At 39.7% G+C, this 22429-nt stretch overlaps 2 protein-coding genes across 2 annotated transcripts in view; both read left to right on the top strand.

Moving 5' to 3' along the window:
• LOC139635977 (uncharacterized) overlaps nucleotides 1-22429 on the top strand; it is a 79791-nt gene that overhangs the window by 19600 nt on the left and 37762 nt on the right. The window contains exons 44-66 of the mRNA XM_071503591.1: nucleotides 8156-8303; nucleotides 9145-9340; nucleotides 9478-9640; nucleotides 9812-9900; nucleotides 10304-10392; nucleotides 12872-12954; nucleotides 13061-13148; nucleotides 13353-13455; nucleotides 13706-13826; nucleotides 13916-14031; nucleotides 14203-14349; nucleotides 14769-14868; nucleotides 14979-15073; nucleotides 15656-15847; nucleotides 15961-16116; nucleotides 16868-16997; nucleotides 17986-18054; nucleotides 20091-20205; nucleotides 20306-20394; nucleotides 21023-21162; nucleotides 21429-21641; nucleotides 22064-22127; nucleotides 22224-22313. Coding sequence (XP_071359692.1) covers nucleotides 8156-8303; nucleotides 9145-9340; nucleotides 9478-9640; nucleotides 9812-9900; nucleotides 10304-10392; nucleotides 12872-12954; nucleotides 13061-13148; nucleotides 13353-13455; nucleotides 13706-13826; nucleotides 13916-14031; nucleotides 14203-14349; nucleotides 14769-14868; nucleotides 14979-15073; nucleotides 15656-15847; nucleotides 15961-16116; nucleotides 16868-16997; nucleotides 17986-18054; nucleotides 20091-20205; nucleotides 20306-20394; nucleotides 21023-21162; nucleotides 21429-21641; nucleotides 22064-22127; nucleotides 22224-22313 — 2796 coding nt within the window. The remainder of the gene's footprint in view (nucleotides 1-8155; nucleotides 8304-9144; nucleotides 9341-9477; nucleotides 9641-9811; nucleotides 9901-10303; nucleotides 10393-12871; nucleotides 12955-13060; nucleotides 13149-13352; nucleotides 13456-13705; nucleotides 13827-13915; nucleotides 14032-14202; nucleotides 14350-14768; nucleotides 14869-14978; nucleotides 15074-15655; nucleotides 15848-15960; nucleotides 16117-16867; nucleotides 16998-17985; nucleotides 18055-20090; nucleotides 20206-20305; nucleotides 20395-21022; nucleotides 21163-21428; nucleotides 21642-22063; nucleotides 22128-22223; nucleotides 22314-22429) is intronic.
• LOC139636202 (complement C3-like) lies at nucleotides 5985-6891 on the top strand. Its single transcript, XM_071504037.1, has 3 exons — nucleotides 5985-6200; nucleotides 6338-6500; nucleotides 6724-6891. Exons 1-3 carry the CDS (start codon nucleotides 6012-6014, stop codon nucleotides 6849-6851), a joined length of 480 nt encoding a protein of 159 aa, XP_071360138.1. The 5' UTR covers nucleotides 5985-6011; the 3' UTR covers nucleotides 6852-6891.

The following is a 22429-nucleotide window of genomic DNA, read 5'->3' as shown; positions in this document are numbered from 1 at the left end:
ATTTCTAATCTCCAGTGATTCTGGTTTTATTGGCTAAACTGGTTTTGCAACAAAATGCTGTGAGTCTTGCATAAGGATCACTGTGCAGCAGATGCAGCAAGCTCTCACAAAATTCCAATGAACAAATCTGTTCATTTTGATAAAGTGTTGGGAATTAGTCTATGTTGTTGGGATTTCAAGCATATGCATAGTTATAAGATCTTTGTCAGATGTGGTATAGTTGTGATACATAAAGGAGCACCCACCAGCACAATGACACATGAGGTAACATATATAGTGGCTTGGCCAAACCAAATAATACAAAAAGGGGTAAACAAAACAGACATCAACTATAACAGTGAAAGGTGACTAAACTCAAAAAGCCCCCCATGAGATGGTTTAGCCGCCGTGGAAGACCTGTATTACAAAGCTGGTTATCAACTGCCTCAGTTAACCCTGGGTTTACCTATCCAGATACAAGCATGTTCATGTTAGAGAGACAGAGTTTTTCATTTTAAGCAGAACCATGAATAAAGTACTTAATATGATAGGGCAAGAAAATAAATATCAGTAAATTTGTTTACAGCAGCATCCAAATGTGACATTCAACAAGGTGAAATCTGAACAATATGATCACATGACTAAAGTAAAAAAGAAACATAATTTCTAATTTTAAAAGTCAGACTAAGTATAAGTGCACGACTTAATACTGAAGTTTCTTACTGACGTAGTTAATGATTGATGAGGTCAGTCTGACTGCAGTGTTCGTGTATAATCATGGGAAATATTTAACAGTGTGTTCTAATCTGAGACATCAGAGGGTTTAGTTTTTATTTCCAGTTATCATTATAAAGTCTCCTCACGTTATTCTGAGCTGCAGCGGGGAAGAAGAGTAAAAGCATCATCACTGTCGCGAATCCTGTTTGATTAACGAACCTGTGTTCAGTCCAAATGAACCTATAACAGTTATTATGTAGTTATTTAGTGTGATAAACTCTCCTCTGTTTGTTAGATGCTCTGTTTTAGTGGACACATGGAAAGACTCAAACAGCTAAACGAATCAACTTACTTGTAGCAATGTCTAATGCTCGTTATTAATTATCACTTAATTGTAAACTCTTTTGTTCCTGGCGGGCTCATGTAGAAATGATGATTCAGTTTTTCCAAGTATCTGATTGGTTAGTTGGACAGCTGGCTGGTGTTGGTTTTGATCTGATCCTCTGAAGTTAACATGCCATATGGAGCATCTTAGGAGTTTAGCAGAAGTTACCATAGTGATTTAGGTGAACCACCGTCGTATATATATGTGTGCCCGCCATAAAATGTGAGGTTAAATGCGAATAAACTGATTCTAAAGCAAATAATCCATAATATTAATTAGTCATTATCCTGTGTGGCCGTGGCCATCACAATGCCTAGAGAAATTACCGCCTACAAATTGTCATCTTTTATGCACCACATTGGGTGTGGGTGTAGTTCAAGAAAAATTTTGCAGCCCGCATTTATTCCTGAAAGTGGCTGATTCACTTTGGTTCTGCTTCATTACACATATTACTAGTTGTTGTTATTGGTTCCTTTACAGAAACAGAAGCTATACTTCCCTGTTTATTCAGTGCCTGAGGTGGTGACATTAAACTGGTTCATCCCAAAGATCAAAACTGACGGCCCCTTCATCTCTAACTAGACAGCTGCAGTAAGTCAGCTGCTCTAGCAAGCAATTTAGACACTGGGTGAGAGCCTTCAGTAGATTACCCCTGTTTATCATAGCTGGCGTTTGGGGATCCACTGGATATAATACACAGAATGAGAGTCTCTAAAATTTCATAAACTCTATGTTGAGTGGTAAGATAAAATTTTGCAATGTATAAATACAATATTGTATCACAGAGTTACTGATAGAGGTCACAAAAACACCAGGAAAAGAAACTCAGAAATAATGTAAGAAAACTAGACATGTGGACATTGTGAGAAACGTGAACATTCAGGGAAAGTAGCATTTTCACAAAACAAGTCTTGGATCCTGAGTGATTTTTTGTGATAAATGAAATACAGAAACACAATCTCAGTGGATCCATTTGTACTGACACAATTTCTCACTTTATCACTTTATCAGAAAAAAGAACATTGAGATCATTATTATTTTTGGGAGTCAAAGGCATAGGTTTGAATCAGAATCAGAATCAGAATCAGTTTTATTGCCAAGTATGTTTTCACATACAAGGAATTTTTTCTGGTGATTGGTGCAATTGAGGATCAGGGGGATCAGCAACAGTGGGGCTCTCTAGCCTTGTTGATGAGGCTAATAGCAGATGGGAAGAAGCTATTTTTGTGGCGAGAGGTTTTGGTCCTGAAGGACCACAGCCTCCTGCCAGAGGGGAGTGACTCAAAGAGTTTGTGTCCAGGGTAGGAGGAGTCAGCTACAATCTTCCCTCTCCGTGGCAGCAGCGTACCAGATGGTGATGGAGGAGGTGAGGATGGACTCAATGATGGAGGTGTAGAAGTTCACCATCATAGTCCTTGGCAGGTTGAACTTCTTCAACTGCCTCAGGAAATACATCCTCTGCTGAGCTTTTTTGATGAGGGAGCTGATGTTCAGCTCCCATTTGAGATCCTCTGTGATGGTGGTACCCAAGAAGCGGAAATGCTCCACGGTAGCCACGGGGGAGTCGCACAGGGTGATGGGGGTGGGTGGGGCTGGGCTCTTCCTGAAGTCCACTATCATTTCCACTGTCTTCAGAGCATTTAGCTCTAGGTTGTTCTGCCTGCACCAGGTCACCAGACGCTCAGTCTCCCACCTGTAGGCAGACTCATCGCCATCAGAGATGAGTCCAATGAGAGTGGTGTCGTCTGCAAACTTCAGGAGCTTGACAGACTGATGGCTGGAGGTGCAGGCGTTGGTGTACAGGGAGAAGAGCAGAGGAGAAAGAACGCAGCCTTGCAGGGATCCAGTGCTGATGGTCTGGGAGTCAGACACATGCTTTCCTAGCTTCATGTGCTGCCTCCTGTCAGACAGAAAGTCGGTGATCCACCTGCAGGTGGAGTCAGGCACGCTCAGCTGGGAGAGCTTGTCCTGCAGCAGAGCCGGGATGATGGTGTTGAAGGCAGAGCTGAAGTCCACAAACAGGATCCTGGCATAGGTCCCTGAGGAGTCCAGGTGCTGGAGGATGAAGTGGAGAGCCATGTTGACGGCGTCATCTACAGACCTGTTGGCTCTGTAGGCGAACTGCAGGGGGTCCAGGAGTGGGTCAGTGATGGATTTGAGGTGGGACAGGACAAGGCGCTCAAATGATTTCATGACCACAGAGGTCAGGGCAATGGGTCTGTAGTCATTTAGACCTGTGGGCCTTGGTTTTTTGGGGACAGGGATGATGGTGGAGGATTTGAAGCAGGCTGGCACGTGGCAGGTCTCCAGTGAGGTGTTGAAGATGTCTGTGAACACTGGAGACAGCTGATCTGTTTGGTGTTATCTTTGGTAGGGACATTTTTTTGTCAGATGGCCAAAAATAATATGCGCACTTGTTCTCTCTCTCTCGTTTCCCATTCATATGTGCCTGTGTGTGTGTGCACAGATGATATATTTTGTAGAAAATGTCAAAAGAATTAATGTATAAAACCCTCTGTTTGAACCAGCTATCGTTTTTAAAATCTCACCTTAGGTTCTGTTGTTTTGTCCTTTCATTTTGTTGATTTGGTCAACACAACTCAAGAGTGTCATGATAGAGCCATGGAAATGCTCAATCTCATCTTTAAATATCAAAAAGCTTACTCTTGCATTATTTTTCATTCAGCTCCTGAACTTTTGGCAAGAGCTCACCTGATAGCCCACACCTCACCTGTGTTTTTGTGTTCAGAATAAAGTAATGACAATGTCATTAACAAACAAATCACGTAAATATTTCTCCATAATTTCAAGAAGCTAAATTTTTGGATTGATTACAGAACATTCTTATTATTGATTTCAGGTTTTACTTTTAAAACGACCTGATGTCTTAACTCTCTTTAGGGGGCATTTTTGCTTCACTAATCAACAAACTCTTAACCACTGAAATAATAATAATAAAAATATTAACTTTTGTTAATTTTGTGCAATGTAGACATGTTCTTATTATGTGACAGTTGGAACTGTTATAAATACTTATGAATACATTTAAGATTCACCACTGTTCATCACCAACTCCACTAATGCTTCTGCAGGGCTGCAGCTGGTACACAATACATAATGAAGTTTGAGGGTGAGGGTTGCCATATCATTGTTGAGTATCCCAGTCTTTCACAGTGTCAGACATTTTGCAGAAAACATACTAATAACTCATAATTCCTGCATAGATCTTATATATTGGAAGGGACAATTTGCCAACACATTCACATTGGTATGGATGTCCCCACTGTCCAGACCCAGATGTACGCCCATGTTGGTTAAAGTGTTGTTCTCTTTAAAATGCCAGTAAATTGCCCCAACATTTGTCCTGAGTTTGCATTAGACCAGAAAGTAAACAGAGGTCAGAATGATGATGAAATGTTTGATTGAGTCAGTGCTGGGTCCTGGTCAAGAAAATGAATAAATTACTCATTAAGTGTAAAGTCTATGTTGGATCTGACTGTCCTTATCCTATCCTTACATTTTCCACATCTCTACCCCACATTACTTAAGATCCTTGTTTTCCTTTAAGTATTGTATTAATATGCAGGCTCCAAGAACCAACCCATTAAATAATAATTCATGTGTGTGGCTCTGGATGGCATTGTTGTTTTGTCAGCACTTTGGTCCAGATTGAAATATGTCAACAACTGCTCGATGGATTTCCATGGAAGTTCATAAACACATTCATGCCACATCAATCCTAATAACTTTGTGATCCCTGGACATTTCTTTCAGTAACAACATCAGGTCTAAATTTCATGTTGTCCAATACTTTTCTAACCAAATACCTGCAAACCTACCAATCTTAGCTATACTTAGCATTTAGCTCAAAGCACCACTGTGGTTATGTTTAGCCTCATAGGTCTTGGTAAAATGTATGTGATGTTAACTTCCCACATTTTGTAAAAATGCATGTAAAATTAAACTTTAAGTGGTCTTGCTGTATTAGAGTTGGCCCGATAGCCATCATCATGCCACCGATGGCTGACAGTCATGGCAATGCTGAGCCCAGCGTCGGGAATGGGTGAGACCGTGGTGAATTGAGGTAGAGGTGCAGATAGAGAGAGGTGAAAGGATAAAATGAGGGAGCTGCAGAGCTCAAATTAATGCACAAAAACAGAGCTAAAAATGATCATTTTTGCTTGGTTAAAGTGTAATGGGAGCAACAACAATATTAGGGTCTCCCTGCTTTTATAACAGATTAAAGTGTATGGATACACAGATAGTATTTCACTTGTGTATTACATGATGCTGTGGTCAAGGTAATGTGGTCTTTCAACTAATGCCAGTAAGAGACACAGCAAACATAGTCCAGAGCCATGATGAAATGTTGTATTGATCTTGTTGTGGATCCTAATCAAAATAATCAATAGATCACTCATTGTGTTTAAAGTCCATGCTAGAACAGATGACCTGCTCCTGAGCTAATATGTTTTTTCTTATAATTTTGATGAATGACATTGAATTACAAAGTAAATACAAAAATGATAAGAAACACTTATTTTTTGTAGCCAATGCCTCCTGGCTTTTGTACAAATTATTATTTTTTCTTTTTTTCTTATGTGAAAATGGCATTTTTCAACTCTTCAGGGTCATACTAATCTTTCACCTTGAAGCCATAACCTGTGAGGAGAGATTACAAAAACAAACGACCTCACTGGGGATAACAAGCCAAAAACAACAGAAACAAACAAATAAATAAATCTATTAATCATGTAAATTAACAGCTGCCTGCGTTGTTATTAGCATGTATGTTTATAGTGCATAAAACGTATACAATAAAAAACAACATATTTGTCACTAAGTCAGTCCATCCCTAACAGTACATGGTTCACAGTGACTACAGTGTGTTCTCTGTCTTTCTCTGTTTCCACTGCTTTGCAGGAAGGTGATGTCTGCCCCCAACTTGTTGCGTGTAGGAACAGCAGAAAACATCTTTGTGGAGTGTCAAGACTGCAGCGGAGGAGATGTAACAGTCACTATCAACGTGATGAACCATCCAATGAAAACCAATAAGCTGGCGTCCACATCTGTGACCCTAACCAGTGCAAACCACTTCCAGGGGTTTGGACTAATAAAGGTAGATGAAATACTGTGATTGATTCTTGGCTTCACTGTCTGTCATAAGCTCAAACAAGACGTCGAGGGTGCAGAAATGCTCTTATACACGAGTCCTGCTGCTCACACACTGATCATTTCTCTTCAAACTGGATTCAGATCCCTGCAGAAGACTTCAGCAAGGATCCCACCGTGAAGCAGTATGTTTACCTGCAAGCTCAGTTCCCTGACCAGGTGCTGGAGAAAGTCGTCTTACTGTCCTTCCAGTCCGGCTACATCTTCATCCAGACTGATAAGACCCTCTACACCCCCGACAGTAGAGGTGAGTCCAGTTCTACATCAGTGCTGAGAAACATAAACATCTCTGTAAGAGCGGCTCTACTTAGAACATACATCACTGTATGAATTTGTTTAGTTTGACTAAAGCAATTTTCATTTTTTTGAATGTAACTTGGACAAATAAAGGCAGATGAAATACTGTGACTGTTTCTCCTGCTGCTCATACACTGCTGATTTCTCTTCAAACTGGATTCATATTCCTGCAGGAGACTTCAGCAAGGATCCAAATGCGAAGCAGTATGTTTACCTGCAAGCTCAGTTGCTGGAGAAAGTCGTCTTAGTGTCCTTCCAGTCTGGCTTCATCTTTATCCAGACTGACAAGATCCTGTGTTGAGCTCAATGGAGTGATCCTACATTGCATAGGAGGGTCAGAAAAGTAGGATGAAACTAATTTCTAATCTCCAGTGATTCAGAGTGGTTTTATTGGCTGAACTGATGTAGCACAAAAATACTGCATGAAGATCGTGATGCAGCAGCTGTAGCAGGTGTGTCCAACAGTGATGGACACTGTTGGACAATGATGAGGGTAAAGTGTTGGGAATGAGTCTGTGTTGTTGGCATCTCAAGCAAAGGCGTAGTTCCAAGCTCTTTGCCGAATGTGATGATATATAAAGAGGTATCTCTTTACCTATACCTATATTTTTACCAGTTAGTATTCTATCTACTCCCAAACTGCTACATATTTCTGTAACTAATGTGTTACTAGTGGCTCCATCACATAGTTAGGAGAAGGGCGGGGAATCTGGGTCTAGTTCCATGGTGAAAATTCAACTTTCAAGACTTGTTATGTTCGCACACAGCCACCAAGAGACATGTACTGTATGTGAATCCTCGAACTAGTACATGTGAGTTCATGTCCAAATCAAAATCTTTCAAGATCCATGAACAATTACTCCCCATAGACTGTAACTAAAGATGGATGTAAAGCCTCCGTGAAGTCACCCATAGATTTCTGAAGAACAATTTTGAAGCTCAGAGAGGACAGCTCCATCGTCGCCATCTTGCCAGTGCCTCACTCCTGGCAAATCCAAAAATGGGCAAAGTGGAAGGGAATGTGTAGAGCCGAGAATTCGGTGCATGCCTGTTTGTGGCGAGCATATGGTCACTCACCCGTCACTCAAAGAAATACACACTCAATTATGCAGAACTTTAAGCTTTAATAATATTTAAACGGATGAGTTATATAAAAATACACCCCCAGTTGTCATGATAGATGAAATTAGCTATAGAGACCAAAACGTTTTTTTTTTTTTTTGTACCAGGCTGTACACATGTTTATTTCTGCTGTGAAGTTGGACATTTACTCACTTTTGGATCCAGCCTCTAGTGGCTGTCTAGTGCCCCTCATTGCGTATGGGTGAGATCTGGTGCTCTCCATATTTATTAATGACAGTGGCTGCTTGACTATTTTTCTGCTTCATTACACTCACCATTCATAGTCATTATTTGTTCTTTTACAGAACGACAATTATGCTTTCAATATTTTTGAACAAAACAAAGACAGTGGATTTTATATTGCATAAACTGCAAAAAATGTTTCAGTGTATATTTGTGCACCTGGCTGTTTTTTTTTAATTTTTTTTTGGGGGGGGGGGGTTGTTCACAGGAGAACGTAAGGTAGAGCAGGAGGGACTTAAGTGGATAAAGGGAGAGTGCTGCAGGCAGGGCATGAGTGTACATTGACAGCAGATATGGCATCAGGTAGGACAATGTGTTGGACTCAGCTGTGGCTGCTGGCCTTTCTGGCCGCCTCCTCTCTGACTTCTGTGGCTGCTGGATCTCCACTGTGAGTAGATCTACCCTACCATTATACCCTCTTCCAGATGCTCAATGTCTGTTCCAAAATCACTTTGAGGTCAAAACAGCTTACGTTTTATCTGCTTCATGATAATCGTTAAAACTCAAGTGAAACATTCTGTATTTCTTAGGGCCCTTTTCCCACATCAATACCTTTTTATTTTTGCTATTACCCAGTATTATATATATAGTGTAACCTTAAAATGACCCAGTGTTTAATTGCTGTAAGATGTCTTGGTTACCAAAGTGGGTTACATTGCTTTTTCTACTTGACTGTAATACCTTTCCAATGAATATATGAAAAGAGTCATTGTGTATACCCTTTCATCCAAAAATAGTCAAATGTCATAATCTTTATAATCTTTTAAATGCTGATGTTTTATATATTTGACTGAGCAAATGCCATTTAAGCTGTCAAATTCACCACAGAAGACAAATCTTGGTTGTAATTCTTGAATTTGCCCCAACATTTGTCCTGAGTTTGCATTAGACCAGACAGCAAACAGGCCAGAATGACGATGAAATGTTTTATTGAATTAGTGCTAAAGTGTAAAGTGTAAAGTCCATGTTGGATCTGACTGTCCTCACCCTGTCCTTACACTTTATACATCTCCACTACACATTATTTAAGTTTTTAATTAGTACGCAGGCTCCAAGAACAAACAAACAAATAGTAAATTATGTTTGTGCTCTGGATGGCGATGTTGGTTTGTCAGCACTTTGGTCTGGATTGGAGTATTTCAACAGCTGCTGGAAGGATTGCCATGCCCACAAATCCTAATAACTTATCAGTATCACAATCTCTATATCTCTTTCCCCTTTCTTTGCAGGAAGGTGATGTCTGCCCCCAACTTGTTGCGTGTAGGAACAGCAGAAAACATCTTTGTGGAGTGTCAAGACTGCAGCGGAGGAGACATAATGGTCACTATCAACGTGATGAACCATCCAACCAAAACCAGTAGGCTGGCGTCCACATCTGTGACCCTAACCAGTGCAAACCACTTCCAGGGGTTTGGACTAATAAAGGTAGATGAAATACTGTGATTGATTCTTGGCTTCGCTGTCTGTCATAAGCTCAAACAAGACGTCGAGGGTGCAGAAATGCTCTTATACACGAGTCCTGCTGCTCACACACTGATCATTTCTCTTCAAACTGGATTCAGATCCCTGCAGGAGACTTCAGCAAGGATCCCACCGTGAAGCAGTATGTTTACCTGCAAGCTCAGTTCCCTGACCAGGTGCTGGAGAAAGTCGTCTTAGTGTCCTTCCAGTCCGGCTACATCTTCATCCAGACTGATAAGACCCTCTACACCCCCGACAGTAGAGGTGAGTCCAGTTCTACATCAGTGCTGAGAAACATATCTGTAAGAGTGGCTCTACTTAGAACATACATCACTGTATGAATTTGTTTAGTTTGACTAAAGCAATTTTCATTTTTTTGAATAAATGACTGTACTGTAAACTACAGTAACATAAACCACTTCCTCCTCCTGTCAGTTCATTACAGGATGTTTGCACTGACGCCCCGCATGGAGCCTGTGGAGAGGGATGACATAACTGATGCTATAATTACCATTGAAATTGTGGTATTGTATTTTAACTTTGATAAGTAGAATATCGAAAGTAACATCTGTCTATAAGTAATAGCTATATGTCTGTCACTGCTCAACTGCAGATCTATTTCCTGCTGTCATGCTCATCTCTGCAACACTTACACAAACACAGACTGTGAACCTTGTTTCAACAGTAGTATGTTAGGTTTCATGTCGAGCCCTTGTTACAGCCATCCCACCAGCCCCTGTCAAAACAAATATCTTCATTTGAAGGCAGCCTCTCCCTCTGAATGAAGAAAATCTGAATGACATTTTTTTCATTGAGTTTGAAGTGATCAGACCCCACAACCTCTTTGATGCAGTATGGTTTTATTACATTTATTTGTTAAGCAGCAAGGCTCACTGTCAATGGTTGTGCATTGTTGATTAATTTCAGAATCCTGAAGGCTTCATTATTGCCCTCGATCCAGTCTTGCTGAAATCAGGAATCTACTCTGGAGATTACCAACTTGGTGAAATGGTCAGGTGAGTATTTATTGTAATTTAATTCAGTTTGCATTTCTATACATTCTGTTTTCTGTTTGGTGAGTTTACATTTTTGCATGGATAACAAATCAGTTCAATGACAAGTATATAGGATATTTCAGGTATATTTTAATGTGTTTATGGTATGTTTTTTACAGTTTTACCTTATTTAAAGTTCGGGCAACTAATAAAATGTTACTGAAGTCCTACAGTGAACAAAGTTAGGAGACACTTTAAATCCTTAATAGAAACATAAAATTAATGTATTATTTTATTCATTTATTTATTTGAATCCCCATTAGCCAGTACCACATTACCAACTACTATTCCTGAGGTCCACTCAGGAAATTACTGAATAAGTATTAGTTAAGTACAAGTGAATAGGAGAGAAGACATGAACGAGAAAATTATTTGTCTAAGTGTAACTTTGTTTGCTAATGTTATAAACAAATGTGAATACTCAGACAAACTTTGTTGATTATTCTACTTTGGTGGTTATTTCTAAGCTCTTTGACCCTAACTGGTTGAAACATTTATATGTCCCTCCTTCCTCTAATTGTACATATTACAATATATCTTCCATCTATCTGTAGGCTTAATACGTTAAAAAGCATCACTTTTGCTATGTTTTCGCCTGGCATCCACAGTAGCCCTGAAAATGGAGAGTTTTGGAAATGCTAGTGGCCTTATTTTAGTTTGAAAACTCTGGGGGAAACTCTGGGGTGCTCCACTCCCTACTGTTTGCATGAGCTTGACAGGTGAAAGAGCAGAGCATATCCAGGTAGTTAGCGGAGGACACATTGGAGAGACTCAGCCACATTCAGGAGTTTGTTGTGCACCAGAATCGGTGACTAGATGATGTATCAGAACAGAAAGTGCAGTTATTTTTTATGTTTATATAGCTCAAACAGGAAGTGGCTAACTGTTCGTGGCTGAGCTAATGCAAGCTGTGGCTCTCTATACTGACAAGGTTTCTGTGACTGCTGAAGGAGCAGCTCTTGTGTCAAGATGGTTAGTGTTAGACATCAGCATTGCCAGATCCATTTTACTGGGGTACGTGCCCCAGTATATATCTGTGGTGCCCCAGTAAAATCAAATGAAATTTAATCATATTCTGCATATAGCTCTGCGTCCATCTCCACACCCGCTCTTGTCCGCGCAATACCTCACTAACTCCTGAGTTTAAAACAAACTATACATCAAAATAAACAGTAGTCCGTACCGTTTCAAATGGGATAAAGTATTCATCTGTGCCTTTTACCTTTATCAAGTAGTTCGGTTTTGAAATTACAGCAACAGCAAATTATAGCAACAATTTGTCTTCAAGCTCGGAATGATATTCTAATGTAGCTTACATTACATAGTTATGTCAGTACATGATATTTTTTTTTTACAAATTATTGCTAAGACATACAGTAGACTATCCCACTATCATGATATTTATGTTGCCAGATTCCAGACAATCAACAAGTATGAAAAGATCTTTCGGTTGCCATGCTTCCTATAGTGGCACACATTCAAGAACATTGAAAATGAATAAACGCAAAATGTTTTTCCTTGAGAGAAAAGCTTGATGGAAATATGCAAAATCATATCAGATCATATCAGGTATACGACTGTGAAAGTCATGAAGTGACTTTTTTTTTCTTTGTAATATTCCCTCCTGTAGTACTTGATTATTTTTAGTGTGGAACATAGAGGAGGAATGCAAAATGGCTATGTCAACAACACCCTTGGTGTTAGACAAAGCATCAGACAGAATCAGCCAGATGTTTGAGCCTCAGTCAGACCCAGACGTTGTTGTGCACCAAAATCAGCAGCTAGCTGACAGAATGGTTATCCTCTATTTGATAATGTTGTTTCTTGGCTTGTAGCTGGCAGTGGCTGACACAGTGTTAGTTACTGTGCTAATATAACTCTTGCTCTCTGAACAAACAAGGTGTATTTTGCCCGCCCCCCATCCACACAAGTTGACACGATTGGTTCCTTGGTTATATGAATACCTTGCTGTTTGACTGTTATTTGGTTCACTGCAGTTCTAAGGTGGAAATGGTCAGTCATGACTTAAGTACAGTTTTGAGATACTTTACTTGAGTATTCGCTTTTTATGCCACTTTAGCTCCACTACATTTCAGAGGGAAATATTTTCTGCTCCACTATATTTATTTGACACCTTTAGTGACTAGTTACTTTTATGATGAACATTTTACATAATAGATAATACAACAAGCTTTTTAACAAATTGTTCAAGATTAAACAGGTAGTTTCCAACTTTTTTCTAGATATAAGATAAGAGAAAATCATCATCCACAAACTGCAGACATTATGTTAAACAAGCAAAATACTGTAAGGATTGTAACACGTAACTGAAGCATGTGCATGCACTATAACCCCCCACCCCGCCCCACCCCACCCCTACCATTCCCCTCAATTGTCTTTGTATAATTTGCAGTCTGTGTGTGTGTGTGTGTGTGTGTAGTCCCGGATCTTGGAAAGTGGTGGCCAAGTTCCAAAGCAACCCACAGAGGAGCTTCCCTGCTGACTTTGAGGTCAAAGAATACGGTGAGTTCCTTTTCACCTGAACTGTTATTTACTATATAATCTATAAAGCATTCACTTGCTATTTACCTGATGTTGGACACACAATAGAGTGCATTTCATTTTTCAGTGCTTCCTAGTTTTGAGGTGAAACTGATACCTCAGAGCTCCTTCTTCTATGTGGACAGTCAAGAGCTCACTGTCGACATCAAAACCACGTACGTGAAGGTTTTGTTTTATGGCTTTAGCGAACAGGTTTGATTAGTACATTTACTGGAGGAGAAGATAAAAGTTGTTTTGGAGCTCTTGCTGTTTTAGTCTGTCTGTCATTTGTTGCATTGTTGCACTCTTATCATCCCATATTTAATGGTCCCATTTTATGTCATTGGGGAATTAAACATGTCCTTCTCTTGTGGTTTTAGGTATCTGTTTGGTGAAGGGGTGGAGGGGACAGCCTATGTGGTGTTTGGGGTTGTACATGAGGGTCAAAAGAAGAGTCTTCCAAGCTCCCTTCAGAGAGTGCCGGTGAGCAAATACTTACACTTTTAGTGTGCTTCTGTCAGTCAATCTGCCAGTTGATTGGTTAGCTTATATTGTACTGTATGTGTCTGACTTTTATCTTTCATGCTCTCTTTCCTTTGAAAACACAAAGTAAAAAGACAAGCATTAACCTCAGACTTGTGCAGTGGTACAGTTGTACAGTTTTACCTCATCAGTATTACCAACTATTCACTTACTGCATTTCAAGATGTGTTTTTATATTATGCCACATTAGATCGTGGACGGTAATGGAGTGGCGCAACTGAAGAGAGAGCACATCACACAGACCTTCATAAACATCAACTACCTGGTGGGGAGTTCAATATTTGTAGCTGTCAGTGTGCTGACGGTAAACGGTAAGAAAGAGACACTTGCGCCTTTTTATCGACAGATTTTATTTGTGGAGCCTGGAAGAGGGTGCATGATGTGCATGTATCAAAAACAGGTGGTGAAATGATAGAGACAGAGTTGGGAAGCATCCAGATTGTCACATCACCCTATACGATCCACCTCAAGAAAACACCCAAATATTTTAAACCAGGATCTGTCTTTGATGTTACGGTGAAGTATTTCCTTAGATTTACTTTTATGTAGAATGACAGTAAGAATAAACTCTAAAACAAAAAAACAAAGAAACAAAAACATTATTGAAGCATACACTGCTTAATTACTGACTATTATCTCGTGTTTGAATGAGACAGAATATTTTCTGATTTATTTCTTTGATGGCAGCTTGAAGTTGTGAACCCCGATGGAACTCCGGCACAAAGAGTTTTAGTGGTGGTGGAGCCAGGTGCCGTGCAGGCTCGCACTACAGCCAAAGGCATAGCAAAATGTTCCATCAATACAATGTCAGGGATCACAAGCCTGACAGTAACTGTAAGTCTTCAAAATGTTTTGAAACCTTTTAACCCTTTTTACATTCCAGTCTGTTTTGAAGTGGAAGCTTAAATCTACATTAATCCACTTCTTTGATATTCATGTGCAACAGTGAAATCCAGCAGCGCTAACAACCATTCTGCAGCTCTCTGCAGGTTTTTAGCTTCATTTAGCTCATTGTTTTGGTTCTGCTGCTCATATATTTACTGTAGAGAACGAGACTGATGAACATCTTGTAGTCCAGACATCTTTCTTCCCCTTAATGCAACTTTAAATAAGCAAGCTACTGTGTTATCTGAAAACCTTGTCAGTCTTATACAACCATATTATAAGGTAGGACAATACAGATCTGAGGCCTTTTGTTTATATTGCCTTACATAACTGTGTGTTTATACTTACCTGTGTGTCTCTGACTGCAGGCAAAGACCAATGATCCTCTTATTTCACCTGAAAGACAAGCATCAGCTACCATGGAGGCTCTCGCATATAAAACTAAAAACAACAATTACATCCACATAGGTAAAGAAAATTCAGATATACAGTAATGTAATATGGCAAAACAAAGTGGTGATGGCAAAGCATGTACCATGAACAAGATCTTTTCAACGCTCATTACAAAATTTTTGCAGGTGTGAATGCAGCAGAGCTTGAATCAGGAGACTATCTGAAATTCAACCTTAACCTCAACAGGCCGCCAAATGAAGACACTGATATCACATACCTGGTGAGAGATGTTTTGCAGACGTGGAATGTGTATGTGTATATACACCGATCAGCCATAACATTATGAACACCTGCCTAATATTGAGTAGGTCTCCCTTTTGCCGCCAAAACTACCCTGACCCATCGAGGCATGGACTCCACTTTCCCTCTGAAGGTATGCTGTGGTGCGATGCACTGTGTGCTCTGACACCTTTCTATTGGAGCCATTTTTCAGCAATTTGAGCTACAGTAGCTCCTCTATTGGTTGGTCCTGACCACTGCAGACCAGGAACATTCCACAAGAGCTGCAGTTTTTGAAAAGCTCTGACCCAGTTGTCTAGCCATCACAATTTGGCCCTTGTCAAAGTCGCTCAAATCCTTACACTTACCCATCAACACATCAACAAAATGTTTACTTGCTGCCTAATATATCCCACCCATTGCCAGGTACCATTGTAATAAGATAATCAATGTTATTCACCTCACCTGTCAGTGGTCCTAATTTTACGGCTGATTGGTGTGCGCGCGTGTGTGTGTGTGTGTGTGTCATGCATGCTATGACCTATGTAGTGGGTAAGTGCTGATGCTTAAATCTGTATCATAGATCATGAGCAAAGGTCGACTGGTCAAACATGGCCGTTACAGGACAAGAAGTCAAGTACTGATTTCCCTGACAGTTCCCATCACCAAAGAATTGCTGCCATCGTTCCGCATCATAGCCTACTACCATACATCTGACAATGAGGTGGTATCAGACTCTGTTTGGGTGGATGCCAAGGACTCCTGTGTGGGCTCGGTGAGACACACAACACTGATGTAGCAAGGTTAAATAAATGAAGTGGACAAAGAAACACAACCTGATAAAGTTGAAGGTTCACAATAAAAATCCACTGTTTCTTCCTCCTTCAGCTCAAGTTGGAATCAACAAAACCTGCTCCGTCCTATGAGCCTCGCAGGATGTTTGGTCTGAAGGTCACTGGAGATCCAGAGACCAGAGTGGCGTTGTTGGCAGTTGACAAAGGCGTCTACATCCTGAACAACAAGCACTTCCTAACCCAGAAGAAGGCAAAGTCCTCATTCTTTCTTTTCTTAACATTTTTCAAACAAGGTTCATTTAAAACCACAGTGTGTAACCGTGGTTTGGGCCACAGGCAGGAAAGGGGTTATTTGTGTGGAGTCTGCATGTTGTCCCTGTGTCTGTGTGGGATAGGCTCCAAGCCTTCTTCTTCTTCAGTGTTGGTCAGTAACGCATTACCTAGTAACAAATTACTGTAACATTATCACTTTCCCCAGTAATGAGTGGAGTAAGGGATTACAATTTGTAAAAGAAGAATAATATTACCGTACTTAATCTTATTAGCATTACATTACCAGAACGCGATTTGTCATCTTATGATGATGTCGTGAATAGCAAAGATGCTCTTCATGCAGCTGCTAGCTGCCTGAAGTTCAAACTCCAATTGGTGAGAGACGAGGGCAGGAGAGAGCTTGTGAGGGAGTTTCTGACCGATGAGCCCCCCTCTGTGTCCACTATGTCAGTCAACCATGATAAAATGGACTTTCATGCATTTGAGACAGAGTCTGAAGACAGCTACTTGGCAGAATAAGAAGTAATGGACTACATGAGGTCGAGGGGATGTGCAGTGTTTCATATTTTTGTAAAGTGGAAGTAATATCATAATACAATGAGTAAGGTAACTAATTACTTACACACACACACAAACCCACCTGCACACACAAAGATTTATCGTTATATTGCACATGTAAGCCTTGTCTGGTTGTATGTCGGTGTGTGAATGATTTGTAATCCACTCAGGTGTGGGACATTGTAAGGAAATATGACACAGGCTGCACACCAGGTGGGGGGCAGGACAGCATGGGTGTGTTCTACGATGCCGGGCTGTTGTTTGAGTCCAGCGCTGCCTCTGGGACTCCCTACAGACAAGGTGACATTACTTCACTCTACCCTCTGACTCTTTTTCTCCTTTTACTAGTCTCATGTTATACAGGTATATTTGAGTTCACTGCTCACCGCTGCAGAAACGTGAATGCCATCATCATCAGTCTTTCTTTTATTATGTAATTTGACTGTCAGTCATAAGAAATAAATATAATATAAATATTAAAATAACAGTATAAAACAGTAGAATATAGGGGAATAAATAACTTCCATAAAAACCTTTAAGTGGGTTAGTGACTTTGTGGGGTTTATCCTGTCATTGGAATTCAGTTTCCAGTTTGCTGCTGCATTTCATCCTGTTTTTTTCATCATCTGGCTTTTTTGCTGTGCTGAAAACTGGCAACATTAGTGCCTCCCCTCAAAAATTACAGCCTTGCCAACTGTACACGTTGACTTTTTGCCAAATTGCCAAATTGCTGACATTTTGCAAACAGGTAACATTACTATTTACCTGAACTGCACAACTCCCTGAGCAGGTTACTGTTTCAGAGCAGCAAAGAATAAAAATAAATAGTGTAACATTAGCATGAACATTAGCTGTTAGCAAATTTTAGCAATTACAAATTACATGGTATCGGATTTGTGCATGGGTTTGCGTACTGGTATCAGAATGAGAGCAACTTCAGTAAGTACTCAGCCTCTCAGTCACCAGCTGCTAAAAACAGTGATTCAGTGACAGTGCTGATTCGCTGGAGTGAGTTCAGTCTACAGATCGGCTGTACACATGTAAGCTCCCTCTGACATCGCTGCCTCTGTTTAGCGAGAGTGGTTAAAATATGTATTTTTCCATGACGTTTTTCCCAGTAATGCATTGTTCTGTTCATAAACTTTAACAAATTTGCAGTGGTCAAATAACGTATCATTTAGACGCAGGGACACTGTGTGCTGTGTAGGCTGTGCCAAATTACCTTCCCTTATTTTAACAGTATTACTTCACAGATACCATGCAGACTGGGTTTGTTTTGCATTTCCAGAATTGAGGTGTCCATCTCCTAGAAGGAAGAAGCGAGCCAGCACTACTCCAGACGTTACAAGCAGTTCAAGTAAGACTCTAAGCTCCAATCATCTCTGTTCACTGCAATAGACCTTTTTTTTCAGCAATGGGGGATCATGGAGCATCTCAATAGTTCCTGGAAGTTAATATGGTTAGGATTAACACAAGCAGTGCAGCGGAGTTGCAACAGAATATGCTGTTTGGGTCGCATGTTTAAAAGGTAAGACGTTTAAAGAATGTGATTATATATTATCAGCACAGCTGAATCAAGCTAACATGTGCATTAAAGCAGGTTAGTGGATTTACCCCACTAAATTAGAAGATTTAGGGGTGTTGTCAGATAGCAGATTAGACTGAGATACTGGATATGGATAAGGTCAAGAACACATTACAACATTAACCAGGAGAAGCCTATTTATTTTAAAATCCTTTCTCGTAATGCCATTTCATCCAACGTTGTTGAATTAGAGTAACATGCTTCTAAACGTGATTTTCAGGGGTAGTTAATTATTAGTTACACAATACAGGGTGAGGAGCAGTGATATTACGGGTCACGAACGGTGAGGGGACAAATGATGTTGCAGGTGGAGAAGCAGTAACCATGACTTTGTGTCTCAACTCCCTGGGTTTTGCAAGCCTTTCCCTGTTCCTTGTTTTTAATAAACCAAAAGTTAAGCCAATGGTGTGTTCTTTCTTTGTGGAAAAAGTGCAAATACAGTGTTTCATTACCTCACATATTTTTTTGTTGTCAGCCTCTTTAGTGATAGTAAGGTTACCCCTGCTGACCTGAGCTAGATATTCATTTTGTAGCATCCCAGCACAGCACAATAAATCACGGTGCAGACCATGTGCGAGACAGAAGACAAGCACAAACCACTTAACATACTATTCATATTTCTGAGTTTATTGGAGATTTATTCAATGAGTACGTGACAATCATTGATAGTCACCTATCAGTCTCCTTCTATCCTATCTGAAAGTCATAAAGATTACATTAGCTATTAAGATCAATTAACTCTCTGTTACCATGGGATTACTGAAAGAAATATTAGAAAATCAAATGCAATCTGAATTTTGAAACAATCTGTATTCCATCAGGAACACGATCCACACCAAGGTGAGGTTAGCCTAAAAATGTCAACAAGGTAGGTGATGCAAGCTGTTATCCTCAAAAATAAACTGTATGTCCTCAAATAGTGACATGTGTCAGTGTCTATTAATGACCAAACATTTTTTTAAATCGCTGTTCTGTCTCTTCTCTCGCTTGTTTTCAAATTAACTTCTGGGAACTATGTGAGGTCTCCATGAATCAAGCATTTTGGACCCTGTCTGATGCGACTCTCTCTTTAAAGGGTTCTGGCTCCAATTACCCAACATCCACTGAACAGCTGCATATGAGGCTGCCCACAATGTTTCTACAATATCTGACTTTTAAAAAATGTGTTTATGTGTTTAATTTTATACAAAGCAAATATAAAATATTAATATTTCTAAAAAAATGGTAAGTTAAAATTGAAAGAATTGTGACTTGTTAACTCCTGTGTGGAGTATTGCAGGAAACTTATTCCAAGTGATGAAGGTTTTTTTTTAACGCAAATCCTTTTCAGCCAGCATTCAAGACAAAACAAACCAAGCTTTCAGGTGTTTCCCTGTCTTCTTCCTTGCACCAAGTAAACATTTTAACTTGAATCTACTGTCACCTACTGATTTAGCTGTTGTCATTTGACATTGAGTAGTGTATTTGCCATTTGTGGTTTTCTGAACACTGGTTCCCAAACTAAACTTTGTTGGACCCCTTTCCCTTTTTTTTTCTTTTTTTTTTTTTACTTTTTCTTTTTTTTAGCCACTGTTCAATTCACACAGTGGATTGAAATCACAAACCAATGAAATAGCCACAGATAGGGTATGAATGAAAATAATGTAGCTCAAAACTTCTTGTTGAAACTCAGAAACAACATTTTTAGAGTTTAACAGTTTTATAGTGTAAAATAAAGTAATAAATGAAAGCAAAGTGAAAAATGTGACTGAAAAATGTCATAGTCTGCCTGCTAATAAATAACAGTAACCTCTTTAATGCAACTTTAGGTGAATATGAGGACTACACTGACAGCACTGACATTGTTTCTCGAACCCAGTTCCCTGAACGTTGGCTGTGGTTAGACAATAAACTGCCTGCTTGCCCACGACAAACACCCAACTGGTGAGGAAATAGTAATAAACACACAAAGTCATGCCACCTCTAAAATGTCCTGGACATTTTTTTGCTACCCCGAAACTGATAACACATTTCTTTGTTTCAGTGAGTCCACATCATTTGTGCAAAATTTTCCGTTGAGAGACTCGATCACAACCTGGCAGTTCATCGGTATTGGTCTGTCAACAACTCATGGTGAGGACTCTTCGTTTGTTTTTCCTCTCTACTACTTTTAACTTCTCCCAGACCTAGGTGCTATTTTTAGTGCTAAGTGGCTGTGTGAATTACTCTCAGTCAAAAAAACTAGGAGTCCTAAATTTGGGAGGGACAGATCTTTTTTCACAGTTTCTCCTAATTCAAGAACTTGCGAGCAATTTTTAGGCTTCAAATGCTTTTTGAATACGGGCCCTGTTTTTTATAATATGTACATATACACATAGAGATGTGAGAAAATTTGATTCAGTGTTAAATATTGGATTATGATAATGATAACCATGTCAACTAGTTCATCTCATTGGTTTGATGAGTCAAGGGTTGTGTGGCTGTCTGGTCCATAGGCAGTTTTTCACAGTTCAGGCAGGGGCTACTCAAACTGGACAGCATGAAACTAAGGTCGAGGCTTTCAGTAGGTTGCATGAGTAAAGTATGGAAGAATTTTAATTAACTTAACTGTCAGGTTCTGGAGGAGGATTCTGCTCTTTAGGGATTTAGTCACAGATTTGGATTTTTAACATCTATTACAATATTTCTCCATGTTACTGATGCCCTCGCCATCCTCGTTTACTTCTCTTTTTTTCCATTTTATTTCTTTTATTTCTTTTAGGTATCTGTGTGTCTAGTCCATTGGAGGTAATTGTCCGGAAGGAATTCTTCATTGATCTCAAATTGCCGTATTCTGCTATGCAAGGAGAGCAGCTGGAAATTAAGGCTATCCTTCACAACAATAACCCTTATCTTGTCATCGTAAGTCAGGACAAGATTTACTACAAAAATGTACTGAGCAGCTTTTGTTGAATTGAAGCATGATTTACTGACCGATGGAAATTGCATGACATTCAGCAGTGTCATCCTCTGTTAGCCTATCACTATATTGTACTTGTGATCTTCCCTTGGACATTTAATTTTGTAAAATGTGCTTATTCTATTAGTTTTATTCCTTTAGTTTGTCACTGTCAAAGTGTCACTCTCAGTCTTTATTTTCCACCTCTCAATCTTTACCCGTTCACAAGGTGCGTGTGGATCTCATTGAGGAGCAGCATGTGTGCAGTGCCGCCTCTACACGTGGAAGGTATCGTCAGGAGGTTAAAGTTGGACCATTTACTACACGATCTGTACCCTTTGTCATTATTCCCATGAAGGAAGGACAATTCCGTATTGAGGTCAAAGCAGCTGTTAGAGACTCATCGCTCACTGATGGAATCTCGAAGATGCTGCTTGTGAGGGTAAGAGAAGGAGACGCCATGCTTGTTATACCATAGTAGATCTGTTCTCTTACTGCAGTAAAACACTGAAGCTGCAATAAAATTGTACATGGTTTAAACCTGACATTTCATCTCAGACCCTTGACTGTCTGATTTTCCTGTACGTGTGGCTACTTAAAGCCAGTTGCAACCACATCAGATTAGTGTTTAGCTGAGAAAACATATATAGCTAGTCCCTTGAAGATCACTGCATATCTTTGATGCTTGTCTTATTTTTATTTATTTTTTTCCTATATTCTTAAAATCTAAATGGAAGTACGAATACATAAATACAGAGTGAAATAATGCTAACATGCAAGCTCAGTTGTATTTTGTCTCATGGTCAGAGGTTTGCTAAAAATAGTTGCTATTCCTATAGTGTTTATTAACTGCTGTTTTTCCAGCCTAATGGTGTGCTGGTAAAATCTCCAAGGATAATAACACTAGACCCTGTTAACAAAGGTGTAGGTAAGTTTTCTGCTGAGGTAGCCTCAATTACAAAAATTGCAACATCAGCTTTTCTATTTGGTAATCCTCTAACTTCCTACATGTCTTTCCCTCTAGATGGTACTCAAGAAGTAATAATCAACAGTGGAATCTCTCGTGCAGATTTGGCTCCTAACACACCTGTGAAGACAATAATCTTTCTGAGAGGTGAGTTCAAGGGACATATCCTCTTAAAACTGGAAACTCTAATGTGATCATGTGGCTTATTACAGCCGACCGAGTTTAAAATAGAGGAAATTATTAGCAATGTCACACGATTAATA

This window comes from Trachinotus anak, unplaced genomic scaffold, assembly GCF_046630095.1.
Source record: "Trachinotus anak isolate AG129_WGS33_773 ecotype Australia unplaced genomic scaffold, CSIRO_AGI_Tana_v1 ptg000019l, whole genome shotgun sequence".
In the NCBI taxonomy this organism is placed as follows: Eukaryota; Metazoa; Chordata; class Actinopteri; order Carangiformes; family Carangidae; genus Trachinotus; species Trachinotus anak.
This window is presented reverse-complemented; position numbering and strand designations above follow the sequence as displayed.

What these genes read in the sequence shown, in the direction of transcription:
- LOC139636202 (XM_071504037.1), top strand. Translation starts at nt 6,012, where the DNA reads ATGTCTGCCCCCAACTTGTTGCGTGTAGGAACAGCAGAAAACATCTTT. An exon ending in AGGGGTTTGGACTAATAAAG is followed by an intron (nt 6,201 to 6,337) that starts GTAGATGAAATA and finishes AACTGGATTCAG; the next exon opens with ATCCCTGCAGAAGACTTCAG. An exon ending in CTACACCCCCGACAGTAGAG is followed by an intron (nt 6,501 to 6,723) that starts GTGAGTCCAGTT and finishes ATATTCCTGCAG; the next exon opens with GAGACTTCAGCAAGGATCCA.